This window comes from Dioscorea cayenensis, chromosome 11 (assembly GCF_009730915.1).
Source record: "Dioscorea cayenensis subsp. rotundata cultivar TDr96_F1 chromosome 11, TDr96_F1_v2_PseudoChromosome.rev07_lg8_w22 25.fasta, whole genome shotgun sequence".
In the NCBI taxonomy this organism is placed as follows: domain Eukaryota; kingdom Viridiplantae; phylum Streptophyta; class Magnoliopsida; order Dioscoreales; family Dioscoreaceae; genus Dioscorea; species Dioscorea cayenensis.
The window spans coordinates 21,112,065-21,126,559 of NC_052481.1; the positions used below are offsets into that span (position 1 = coordinate 21,112,065).

At 36.5% G+C, this 14,495-nt stretch overlaps 1 protein-coding gene across 1 annotated transcript; it reads left to right on the top strand.

Annotated features, from left to right (window-relative positions):
- Nucleotides 1–1,149: 1,149 nt before the first annotated feature.
- On the top strand, nt 1,150–4,085 carry LOC120272113 (receptor-like protein EIX2). Its single transcript, XM_039278859.1, has 2 exons — nt 1,150–3,838; nt 3,943–4,085. The coding sequence occupies exons 1-2, from the start codon at nt 1,183–1,185 to the stop codon at nt 3,954–3,956; spliced, it is 2,670 nt and encodes an 889-aa protein (XP_039134793.1). The 5' UTR covers nt 1,150–1,182; the 3' UTR covers nt 3,957–4,085.
- Nucleotides 4,086–14,495: the final 10,410 nt, after the last annotated feature.

Genomic DNA, 14,495 nt, shown 5'->3' on the forward strand with positions numbered 1-14,495 from the left:
CTCGTTAAGAAAATGATTTTGAATTTTTACGTAAGGTGAGGGTAAATATATTGTTCAATTTGTAATTGTGTTTCACTGAAAAATAAGAAAAAAAAAATATTAAATGTTAAATTGTGTAACTTTTTTTATCAGAAAAATCTCTTTTAAAAGTATTAAAATATAAATAAATCATGAAAATTCAAGAAAAAAATACTCTCCACTACATAATAAAATAATTCCTAACTCTGATTTTATTTTATTTTTTATTTTTGGGTCAAAATGGGTACCAAAGTCCATGTAACTAAGAATTGTTCATTGTTTGCCTATTTGTTTTAAAAAAAATATTAATTGTTCATCATTAATAAAAAAAATCATATTTTAATATGAAAAAAAGTCTAAGACGTAGAGAAGAAAAACTTCTTTTAAAAATTTTAAATTTTTAAGATATATATGAATTGCATAATCCCATTATATCATAATCATTATTATTGTTTTATTTTTTTTTTTTATAAATAAAATAGAGAAATCCCAATTTATTAAAATTGTATTGTTTTATTTCTTCTTCTTTACTAAAGAGGATAAATTATGAAATTATTTTCTGAATTTGTTTGTTTTGCCAACTATTGAATAGCCCTAATGGTATGATACCAAAGTGTAAAAAAGGAGGTCATGGGTTCAAATCTCTCCTCCGGTAGTACTGTTGATACACTGTTCATCTATGATTCTTATATTATTCTGTACATTATATTCATTAAAAAAAAGGCGTTTGTCGTCTATTATTCAAAAAAAAAAAAAAAAAAAAAAAAATGTTTGTCTTAATTGAGTACAGTAATTATGATATAATTTAAATCTTTAACAATTCACAATACATGAGCTCAAAATATAACCATCTCAATCAGTTTAACTACATTGGCTTTTTTTTGTTTTTGCTTGATATTTCTTTTGTAAAATATGAAAAAACCACTGGTGCATGAATTGTTCTCTCTAATTGAAAGCTGAACAAAATACCATCTCGTCCTGCTGGTGGGGGTTGGCAGTACATGGCTGTCTTGATGGTGGAAAAATCCTCACGCGAAGACTTACTGTAGGCAATGCAAAGACCTTAACATAATATAATATATAAAGCAAGGAATTGCAGTAGCTCTTTATCTCAACACAGGCGTTGCTCAACGAAAATACACTAATAATATCCCCTAGCCAGCAATGTCTGCCCTCCTTGTGTTTGGGGGACTGCTATTCCTGCTAGTATTTGGACTTGCTTTGCAGTGCAGTGATGCAGCAGCTCTTCTTGTTCCCAGTGCTGCTGAACATCCTGCTAATTGCACGGAGCGTGAGAGAATGGCCCTTCTTGATTTCAAGAAGCACATCACTGATTCAAGCAACCTCCTATCTTCTTGGGTGGGACAAGACTGTTGTTCTTGGGATGGTGTTCACTGTGACAACACAACTGGCAACATCATAGGACTGGCCCTTGGCCAGCAGGGATCAGAAGATTTCTACATGCCACTGGGAGGTGAGATCTCTCCATCTTTGCTTCAACTTCAACACTTGAGTTATCTTGATTTGAGTGGGAATTTCTTCAGTGACCCAAACATTCCATCATTCATCAGCCAGTTCAAGGAGTTGAGTTACCTCAACCTCTCTAATGCTGGATTTTACGGACTCATTCCTGCTAGTTTTGGAAATCTCTCAAGTTTGCACACTCTTGATCTCTCACACAATAATCTTTTTATTTCTGAGCCTGCACACCATGAATGGCTTTCTCATCTTACTTCATTGAAACACCTGGATATGAGTGCTGTACCCTTTGGCGATAACTCATCTAGTAGCAGCTTGTTCCTAACTCTCAACAAGCTTCCTTCCATAAATGAGATACGCATGTCCAACTGTGAGTTAGAAAAGTTCCCTCTTTCCCTTCCTCATCTCAACTTTTCATCTCTATCCATTCTTGATCTCTCTTTCAACTATATCAATTTCTCGGGGATTTCCTGGGTGTTCAACATCAAGAGCCTTCAATATCTAGACCTCAATTTCAATGTTCATCACGTCACCAGGATCCCACGTCTCGGTGTGCAAAGTCGTTATATTCCTAAGATACAATATAGCAAGATAAGCATACCTGAAAGCTTAGGCAGTCTCTGCAGCTTGCGAACTCTAGACTTATCTTGGTTGAATATCAGCAAGAAACTGGTTGAACTTGGATCTATTTTCTCTGGCTGTCTTAAGCATAGTCTCACTCGTTTACAATTAAGATATGCTAATCTTGATGGAGATATACCAGACTGGATCGGGGACATCAAGAATCTCAAGGTTCTTGATCTCTCAACCAACTCACTCTCTGGCTCTGTTCCTTTATCCCTAGCAAGGCTTTCTTTTTTAGAGGAATTATTTCTTGTTTCTAATCAACTAACAGGATCATTACCAGAGGAGATTGGAAATCTTGCAGAGCTAGTACATTTGGATCTTTCTCATAATCAGATGTGTGTTATTATATCTGCACAACACTTCACTCGACTAAAGAAATTAGAAACACTAGCTATGTCTGGTAATTCATTGGTTTTCAATGTGAGTTCTAATTGGGTTCCTCCTTTTCTCCTCAATGAATTAAGAATCAGGTCCTGTTCAGTTGGTCCGGAATTCCCAACATGGCTTCAAACACAACACAAATTGGAAGTACTTACAATGTCCCACAATAGAATCTCCAGCACTGTGCCTGATTGGTTGTGGAACTCGACTACTCACAACCTCGTTGATTTAGACCTCTCTGATAACCAGATTCAGGGGATGATCCCTGAATTCTTAACTTTCACTCACATGGAAAACCTTGATCTTTCTTCAAATTTGTTCTCAGGTCCTTTACCAGATCTCCACATGCATAGCCCCTTCTTCTCTTACATAGATCTTTCTAATAACTCTTTTTCAGGTCACATCCCTCGAATTATAGTAAATAACACCACTTTATTTCCTTATTTTGGAATCTCAATTTCAATGAACAAATTACATGGCAGGGTTCCTGATTGGTTGTGTCAAGTGAAGGGACTTGAATTCATCGATATCTCTAAAAACCATTTATCAGGTGAGCTCCCTGATTGCTGGTTGGATTCATTTACACTATCAAATATAAATTTGGCATACAACAACATATCTGGATCTATACCAGATTCAATATGTCATCTTCGTGGTTTGAACTCACTACTGTTGAGCCATAATAGATTGTCTAGCGAGTTCCCTAATTCCTTGAAGAACTGCAGTCAATTGATCGTTCTTGATCTTGGCTATAACAGCTTCATTGGAAGCATACCAACATGGATAGGAGAATGCCTGTCATCTTTAATGGTTCTCATCTTAAAGTGGAATGCCTTTGCTAATCACATCCCACAAGAAATTTCTCACCTCAAGAATCTGCAAATACTCGATTTGTCAAGCAATAATCTCTCAGGTCCTATTCCAAAGGGTTTGAGCAACTTGACCGTCATGCAAATGCTTCCAGAGACTACTAATTGGTTACCCATTTTGCTCCAAAATAGTGAAACTGTGTTCTTGAGTTTTAGGGGAAGGGAAGATGCGTATGGTGAAAATCGTATTGGATATGTAAATTACATTGACTTTTCCAGTAATAAGTTGTTAGAGAACATCCCTGAAGAGCTAACAAGTTTGTATGGTCTTCAAAGTTTAAACCTCTCTGGAAACACTTTAGAAGGTGAGATTCCAGACAAATTGGGCAGAATGAAGCAGCTACAATCACTAGACTTATCAAGAAATGAACTCTCAGGGAGTATACCAGCAACTTTATCAAATTTGGCTTTCTTGAGCCTCTTCAATGTATCTCATAACAACTTATCAGGAAGGATACCATCAGGTAATCAATTCAACACATTCAATGACCCCTCCATTTACATTGGAAATCATCTTTGTGGATTTCCTTTGAGTGACAATTGCACTGAAGATAGTATAATATTTAAGGAAGAGCCAAGTAATGGAAATGATGAAGATGATGGGATGCTATGGATGTACATTGGATCTTTATCAGGGTTTGCAATGGGATTCTGGACTCTTTGGGGTGTCTTAGCATTCAAGAAGAAGTGGAGGTATGCCTATTTCCGTTGCGTGGACAACTCGTTTGACAAGATTTATGTTTATGTTGCACTGTGCTTTGCAAGGATGAGGATCAAGATGATGATCGCAAATCAATAGAGTGGTCATAAAGATTACACAGATGCGTTTTCAATGTTGTATTTATATTTCTCCCCTTTACTTTCTATTTATTATGAAGACTTCTCTACATATCTCTGCTTCTCTAATGTGTAAATTCAAATCATGTATAAGAGTATTTTGGTAATCCTCTTGGTTCTAGCATCTAGTTTTTATAACTGGGGTGAAGAGTATATGAGATATCTTTGGAATCTTGAAAGTTGAAAGCAAAGCCATTTTCATCACCACTATGTTTATTTTTTTCTTGCTGCAGGGTCCTATTTTGGTAGCCAACAACACCCATGCATGTGTGCATCAAATTTTATTTTCTGGGTTTAGATGGAGGGATTCATTCTGTTAAGAGGGCTTGGTTTTGGTTCTGTGGTTAGCTTTTTGCTTGTTTCAATTAAATTGTTTATTTTTTTGAAAAAGAAGACTTTTGCTTATTTCATTTTATTATTTTTTTTTTTTTTAAAGAAGCCTTTTCTATGATTCCAAAGTTGTGCTTTTGGATTCATAAAATTGGCTTCTATTGAGATTGGCTACAATATGACTTGCCTGGATGTGTAATTAATTGATCACTTATTATAAACATGATTCACATACAAATTTGCTTGCTATGTGTGCAAGCAGGTGTGCAGATACCTGATGCTTACAGACCAATGATGCGGATCGACATTGTGGTTCCAGAAGGGTTTTTACCCAGACTTATGCTTGATCTCTTGTCTTATGCTCCTACCCATAACAATGATGATGATGTCAAAATAATTAAAACTTGTTATCCTTGACTAGTTGGCCAATTATGTGATTTTATTTCATATATCTTGAATATGTATGGTTTAGTTTTATTATGTTCGATGCAAATCTAATGTGTATTATATTGATTTGATTCGACGCAAAAGCTTAAATTGATAGGATGAGAGATCCGGGTTTGTATCTTTGCATCTTATTGTATTGATCTTGTAAAATCAATTGATCAAGTCTGGAAATTATGTTCAACACAAATCAAATATATATTATATGCATAGTGTACATGGTAGATTCAAATTTTTGTTTTATCAAACCAGCAACACATAGCTATGATTGGGGATCTTTGACCATAGTTTTAGAAAAATTCTCAATTACCATGACCTGACTTACTCAAAAAGGACATCAATGGAATCTGAGTTACTTAAAAAGGACACCAATACAAACACTGTGATACATCATTATGGTGGCTGCCGCTCTTTATTTAGGGTGTGTTTGTTTGGGTGTATTTGGTTTTACATGTAAAACCAAATACTTTACTTTATAAAATTCATTGTTTGTTTGAGTGTATTTAGCAAATCCTCGATGTAATCGAGATTACATCACAATAGTTTTTGGATGTGTTTTGGCTTTTACGCCCCAAATTGGGCGTAAAACCAAATCCTGTGAGTTGAAAACCAATGTATATATATAAATACATGCATACATACACATACATATACACATACACATACATTTATATATTTATATAAACATATACAGGTACTTTTACACATATACATATACATACTCATATACATATATGTAGATATACATATACTTATACATATATATATATATATATATATTCATATACGTATATATACACATACATATATATATATATATATATATATATATATATACTCATATACATATTTTTACACATATATATATATATATATATATATATATATATATATATATATATATATATATATATATATATATATATATATATCCATATATGTATACATATACTTATACATATATATATACTTATATATGTATATATATATACATATATATACATACATATACATGTACTTATACCAATATATATTTATATACATATATACACACACATATACATGTACTTATACAAATATATATATATATATACTCATATACATATATGTATATATACACATGTATATATATATGTATATTTATACATATATATACTCATATACATATATATATATACACACATATACACATGCATTTTCCAATTACAGATTTACAAATCCTTTCAAACAAATATAAAATTTTATAATACAGTAATTTCAGTTACATCTAACCAAACACAAGATTTGATTGCACTGTATTTTGAAAACCAAGTATTTCTAATTACATTGTAATTAGAAATCCACTGCATTTAGAATTACATCCAACCATAGTATATCTCTGTACTTTTTTTTTATGGCTCTAACTTTAATTTAAATGTAATTTATCCAATTTTTTCAAAAAAAAATTCACAAATACTGACAAAAGTTGTTTAATGTAAACTGAAGGTTTTCACCCTTTTCGTGTTTTACAAAATATTCACCCTTCTCTTAGTCGTCTTCAGCAAACTTTCCATTATTCGACGCAAAAAATTCATTTTGGAAATAAAAAATCAATTTTCCATTGTTCTCAAATGTCTTCGCACCGATAATGCTTTTAGAATTTGTCTCTTCTCAGCAGAAATTCTTTTATGTCAGCCCTTTGGGATTATTCATCAAACCACCCGTCCCACACACTTCTCAACAAAATGGAGTAGCTGAAAGAAAGCATCGTCACATCTTGGATGTTGCACGCACTCTCTTGGTAGAGCGTAATATTCCTATGTATTTGTGGTCTCGATGCTATCTCGATCGCAGTCTATCTTATTAATCGTATGCCTTCCGCACCCTTAGGGGAGAGGTTCCTTTACGTCGCTTTTCTACCTAATACCGAAAGTCGTTTCACTTATCCCCTCGTGTTTTCGGGCTGTGTTGGTTTTTGTTCAGATTTAACCCTAGTTTGGACAAGTTACGCCCTGCTGCGCTTTAAATGTGTTTTTGTTGGTTATTCCCGCACCCAACGTGGATATCGGTTGTTTCATCCGACTAGCTCGAAGTATTTTGTGTCTACGGATGTCACGCTTTTTGAGTCTCAATCATTTTTTTCTCGATCTCGGGCTCACGATATGTTAACTACGCTCATCTCGATATTGTTCTCCCCATCCCCTGCTCCCTCGGTCCCCTCCGCCCGCGCCTATGCCTAGTGCGACGCTCCTCCATTGGATATGATGTTGGTCGTTTTGGACGGGTTTATCATCGACGCCAACGTGTACCGCCAGCCACTCCGCCCCTCCGGTCCTCTCCCCGACCATGCGATCCGCTCTCGATCTTCCCATTGCCTTTCACAAAGGTATTCGTTCTTGTACTAAATATCCCATCTCCCTTTTTATTTCTTATGATAATCTTCACCCGTCCTTCAGCACATTTGCTCTTTCCCTGTCTCGCCGAAAGTCAATTCGCAGGACTCTACGAGATGCGCGCTTTGCTTTCCACAATGGCAAACGACAAATGGATGAGAAAAATGGAAGCCTTGAGATCTCGTGGTACATGGGACGCTTGTGCCTCGCCTGCGATGCCCAAAGATCGCCACTCACGATGGGTCTTCTCGTCAAGCTACAAAGCGGATGGTGCAGCTTGATCGCTAAAAAGCCCTGTTAGTGGCCCGTGGTTTTACTCAAACTTATGGTGTTGATTATGCCGAGACTTTTTTCACCCGCTGCTCGTCTCGAATTCCATTCGCATTCTACCTGCTTGGTAGTTATGAATCGATCATGGACACTCGTCAACTTGATGTGAAGAATGCCTTTCTCTATGGAGACTTAGTTGAGATCAGTGTTTATGGAGCAACCTCCCGGGTATGTTGCTTAGGGGAGAATCTAGTCTGCCAGCTCAAGAAAGCGATCTATGGTCTGAAACAAAGTCCTCGTGCATGGTTTGACAAATTTAGTGTAATTGCAGTTGTAGATGGTTTTCGCAGGTGTAATGTGGATCATTCTGTGTTCTATAAGAACACTTCATCCCGGGTTAGTGTTGTACTTGATGTATATGTCGATGACATCTTGTTGACGGTGCAGTGATCGCCGTGGAATCTGAGAGAACTAAGGAGCATTTAATGAAGCATTTCGCTACACGAGACATCGGACGACCCGATACTTCCTTGGTATTGAGTTTGCATATGCCAAAGGAAAGACGACGCCTCACAGGGAAGTATGTGTTGGACTTACTTGAGGAGATCGGGTTTATTGGGTTGTAAACCGGAGAATACACCTATTGAGCGAGCCACCACCCTTTTTGGGAGACATCTTCCCCATTTCTCAAAGATCCTGGTCAATACAGACGTTTGATTGGCAAGCTCATTTATCTAACTGTTACTCGTCCTGATATATGTTACGCAGTTGGACTCCTGAGTCGGGTTTATGCACGAGCCACGAGAGTTTATCGGCAGTGGGTGCTCCGAGGGTTCTTGCATATGTTAAAGGAGCTCGGCAAAGGTCTTCTACTAAAAAATCATGGTCACCCTAGACGTTGCAGCGATATTCCGACTCGGGTTATCGCTGGTGATAGAGGAGCATGAAAGTCTACGTCGGGCTTCAGACGTATGTCGGTGGAAACTTGGTTTACTTTGGCGAAGCAAGAAACGAATGTGGTTTTCGAGATCAAGTGCGAGCAGGTAGTACGATCGATGTCATGAGCGGCTTGTGAGATGGTTTGGGTGCAGTATTTTCTATCCGAAAGTTAGGATTCCCCTATCACAATACCCTATGCAGATGTTGTGTGATAACCGAGCCGCCATCTTCATTGCAAATAATCCAACATTCCATGAGCGTACCAAGCATGTGGAGGTTGATTGTCACTATGTTCGTGATATGGTACTAAAGGGAGTCATCTCTACGCCTGTGATACCCGATCGTCTCGAGCAATCGACGGATATCTTCACCAAAGGTTTAAATGTTAAAGTCTTTATTAATCTATGTAACAAAAGTCGGCATGCTCGATATATATGCTCCAGCTGAGGGAAAGTGTTAGAGTTATGTTATAGTTTATATTTGGTTAATGGGCCATACTGGGCCCATACCACAAAACCCTAATATTTCTCTATATATATCCTTGTACTCCTTTACTAATGAGATATACAAATTATTTCTCCTATTCTCACAAAAATCATTTCCCATAATAAGGAAGATGAACTCAAGGCAAGTAGAAGGTACACTGTGGAACATTGATGATTTCATCTACATGGCCATATGCGCCAATGTCTGAATAAAAACAAGATCCAAGCAAATAATTCCTTAATCTCATTCTGTACACAAACATATGCATTATTAGAAAGACAAATTTATTCCATATTTGAATGAATTGGTACCAAAGGAAACCATTCATTCTGATCAACATCGCTAAAATATGCTTGACTATAATCAAGAAATTGATTATATAGTCAGCACCATCAAATGCAGTTATTTTAGTAGAATGGAAACAAGTTAACAGGGACGAAACCTTTTATTCTCAACCAGAGTACAAGAGAGGAATGTTTAGCATTATAACAGAATTTATTATCAAACGCCTGTGAAGAAAACAATAGACAAAATATTAGCTTCAAAATACGTGTGATTATAAATCCAAGCTAAAATAATTAGGAGCATAACTTCAAAACTAGTGAATCCCTAAAATCAAGTCTTTTATTATCAGAAGGGAAAACAACAGGGCATTGTGCAATACTTTCTCGTCAGAAAAAATATCAAAGCACCTTATTATAGCACCACTTGTAAAGTATTCCATTTTTCATTCTCCTCTAATAAGGGTAGAAACTACAGCATGTCTTGACAACAGACGTGAACATATAGCAAAACTAAGCTACACCAACCCATGTTTGCCAAACTTCTCCGAAATTTTGTCCCAAAACTACATATCCAAACAGCCAAAACGAAATTAAACCTCCAATTCTTGGATTTCTAAAACCCTAATACAGAATTCAAGATAAAAAAAGGATTAAATTTTCAGTAGGAAATCAAAATCACGAATCCTGAAAATTAAGAGTCAAGATCCAAGATGGCCAAAGATATACCAATCGGCCTTGTTCGTAGTCTTCGACGCAGACGAAACCGATGAGGAGGTCATCGACGGCCTCGAAAGCGGCATTGCCATCGACGCCGAAGTCGAAGTCCTCGTCAGCTAGGAACGTTGATAATGTAGTTCGATGATGGGCTTATCAACCTCCATCATCCAACGGGCTAGCACCTCGTGCACCACCGAACTCGCAACCTCCGCCATCGCCGCGCCTCTTCTCCGGCTCCTCCATTGCGGCGATAGCTCAATGAGGCTTTGGAAGCTCGAGGAGCTTTATGAGCGGGTTTGGTAGGTAAACGGGCGCGGTTGGGTTCGAACCTAATTGGCTGACCAATTAATTAGCTGGTTGTGTGGCAACGTTGACACTTGGTTAGACCTCCTCTAGGGTCATGTTGAGTCGATTTCGCTTATAAAAAAGTAAATAAATAATATATATATATATATATATATATATATATATATATATATATATATATATTAAATTGAATAAACTACAAATTTATTAAAAAAAAACAAACGAGAACAAAACAGAAATATAAAAGCAACAAAACAAAACAAAACAAAAATGCAACTTTTTCTACTTAACTTTTGTTGATGGTACCTTTTACCGTAGTATTCCCCTGTATTTCTTCTTTTGCAATAAATCAGTGGTTCATCCATTTTATTCAAAAAAAAAAAATGCAACTATGCAAACAAGTAAACAACGACCCTCTAAAAAATAGTTAGAATTTGTTATTTATTTATTTATTTTTAAAAAAGGGATAACAGCTTGTTGTATAAAGAGGAGGCAGTTTTAGGCTTTTAGCCTAGCAAAATAATACAAGATAAGGCAAACAAAATAAGAAAGCCAAAACTAACTTATTAGCAATGCATGATGAAGTCTTGAAAATCCTTAGCGGTGAATGCAAGTCTTCGTAGAATATAACATACTAGCAAAAGATAGTGGTGATACTTTGAAAATAATCATCAAAGATGATCATTTATATATTAATGGACACTGGAATGAACTTTTGGAGTTGAGTCTTTACGAAAATTAACATTATGCAAACAAAAAATATTGATCCTATATTTAATAGTTAAGGTGAAATTATTGATTTTGATGAAATTTTTTTGAAATTAACTTAAATAATTTTTTTTTAATAATAGGCGACAAGCGCTTTTTTTTAATGAATAGAGCCCGGATGTACAGTGTATGAACAATGTATAAACAGTATATAAACAGTACTGCCAGGGGAGGGATTTGAACCTATGACCTCCCCCTTTACACTTTGGTGTCATACCACTAAACTATCCAATGGTTGATTTAACTTAAATAATTACTTTGATTATTTTAAACTTTAATAATCGTTTTGTTTCTAACAAATCTAAATCATAAAGAAGAAAACACTCTAAGTTTAATAATGTCCACGCTCAAAAACAAAGAAAATATATGAATCTATGGAAAAGTATTTATCTTTAAAATAAAAATAATATTAAAAATAATCATAAATATTCACAAATTCTCATTTTGCTAAATCATATTACTTAAGCTCAAAGACAAAATATTCAACATGGACCATTTAGCCATTGGTATCGTGCAACATATTAAAGTAAAATTCACTACATAAAGAAATCAATTATTTTCAACAACAAAATTATGCGATAAGCAAGCATGGTTAATGTTAAGACAGGGACCCACCACCCTAACTTCTTCATAACCGCAGTTACAGGGAAGGGTTGGTGGTGGTATATCAACTAGAGAGAAGCGTCTCCCACAGGCGATGTGGGACTATGGTCCTGAGCCACTGCGTCCCAATAGTTAAATTATAGAATCTAATAATGAGAGAAATTTTGTAAACTGTTGGATATGAGCCACCCCAAGCCCATCTCTTACACACCCAAACTTAGCCTTTGTTTCTCATAAGTTCTATAGAAAAGTTATAGTCCCATTTCAGAAAAGTTCTCATTATCTTTTATAGATTTTTTGTCCCAATTACTGTGCAAAGTGCTTTAAGAGAGACTATGCTTGGTTTTACTTTGTCTTTTTGGTATTTTTTCATTTATTATTTTACTTTCTCAATCTTCCCAATGGATAATTTTTTAATTGTTGATCTACCACTATATAAACCTCCCTTTATTTTATACTTCATCTTTATCTCTGTTTTCTCAAACTCTTCTCTTTGCTGAACATGCTATGCAAAGAAATTGTTTTACTTGAAAGAAAGTATATCATAGCCCTTGGAGTGAAATCATTGTATCTATACGAAAATGCCTAATTCAGTGTTAGGACAATGCTTAGCACACTTAATCCTAGACCAGATCCTTCTAATACTATTTTATTATCATAATAAATTTTATTGTTAATTTAATTGCATGTTCAGTAATAAATTTATGGTTTATCCACTAAAAAAATTCATTCCATGCTATAATTGCAAAATGTTTTCAGCATAAACTGGCTCAATTCCAAAGGAAAGATATCTGATTTTGCAGAAAAACATCTAGCATGAATACAATAGGTATTGAATGTTCACATATTGTCATATTGCTATACCAAGCCTATTAAAGCAAAATTTATATTATATAGAAAGGACTGAAACCATTGTGGTTTCTGCAATTTACTTGGCTGGACCAAAATTAAAAAGAAAAAAAAAAGAAAAGAAAAGAAAAAAAAGTAAATCATATCTGTTGTATTAAATTGATTATTTTTGAGGAACAGGATGTGCTATGCTATAATTTATTGAAGTCCAAAGAACCATTCTTAGGAGCTTTCACTGCTCGCATGCAAGCAAATTTGCATGCGAATCATCTTTATAATGAGAATCAACTACACATCCAAGCAAGCCATCCCACAATCAATCTCAAGAGAAGCAATTTTATAAATCTAAAAAGTTAGAATTATAGGGAAAAAAGGGCTTCTTTATTTAAAAAAAAAATCTTCTTTTCAAATAAATGAATTATAGGGGTGACCTGTTTGGGTCCACCTGCGGAGACCTCTTAGGTCCGCCTGTCATGTATAGTTTATTTATGAATATTATTTCCTGGAATGTTAGGGAGTGCAGGTCGACCCAGCCAAACGCTTTCTAGTTAAGGACTTTCTTTTGTCTATCGCGCTGGAGGTCTCGTTGTCTTCAAGAGTCTAAACGCGGATTTTTCCCAATGCAATCTGGAGGGAGGTGGGGGCTCTAAATTTGATGACTTTCGCTTTTTGTGCTGCTGAGGGTCAGTGGGGGCATGGTCATTGGTTGGAATAGTTCGATTTTAACTGGTTCGGTGCTCTTTATCGGGGAGTTCTGCTTAACTGTAGAATTCCATGATAAACGGGATCATTCTCAGTGGCGGTGCACCTGCATTTATGGTCCAAATGCCCGCCATCTCAAACACCCGCTTTTGGGAGGAGATTCGGAGGAGTGGTGGCGGGGGAGGCCTTCCTTGGGTTATCTGTGGAGATTTTAATGCGATTTTCTTGGTCAATGACAAAAATTCGGGGATTCCCTGTTTGGATGATATCCACCACGCATGTGGCCTGTTGAATGACCTCTCCTTGTATGAACCTCCTGCAGTTGGCAGAAGATTTTCTTGGACTAATGGTCATTCGGATCCGAGTTGGGTTAAATTGGATCATTTTTTGATCAATTCTGATTGGGGACTGCGTTTCCCCAGGGTTATTCGACACCGCTTTCATCGAGGCTTGGATCGGACCATGTTCCGATTCGCCTTGAAGTGGGGACTCACGTCCCTAATCCTAGGCCGTTTCGTTTTAAGCTGGCGTGGTGCTCTGCTGATGGGTTCCATGACCTAATTCAACTCTGGTGGTCTGAGGGAACCTTTGTTGGTTGTGGGGCCTTTATTTTGGCTAAAAAAGTTGCTTTGCTTAAGAAGAAGCTAAGGATTTGGGCCAGGACCTGTTTTGGTTCTATCAAACTCAAAAGGTTGGCTCTGTTGAGCGACTTAGATACGATTGATGTGGCCAAGGAGACCAGTCCGCTGGGTGAGGCAGACTTAGCTAAGGAGCAGGATCTCCTTCACGAGCTGGGAGTTATTCGTAGGCAGGAGGAGATTTATTGGAAACAACGCTCTAGAGCGAACTGGCTGAAGGAGGGGGATGCGAATACTAAATTCTTCCACGCTGTAGCGAATGGTCGGAAGAATAGAAACTTTATTCCCAGACTTATTCATGAGGGCTCCAGCGTGTTCGATCCCCGGGACATCGGCGGTATGTTCACCTCGGTGTTCAGGACTCAATTCGGATGCCAACGTGATTTTAGGTTTCAAATTAATTGGCATCATCTCCTAGCCCTCAAAATCGCCCTGTGGATCTTTCGAACCTTGAGGCTCCGTTCACGGTTGATGAGATCAGCGGGCGGTGTTCGCGTTGAGGGGCGATAAAGCACCGGGACCGGATGGCTTTCCTATTCATTTTTTCCAACGCTTTTGGGACATTATCCAAACGGA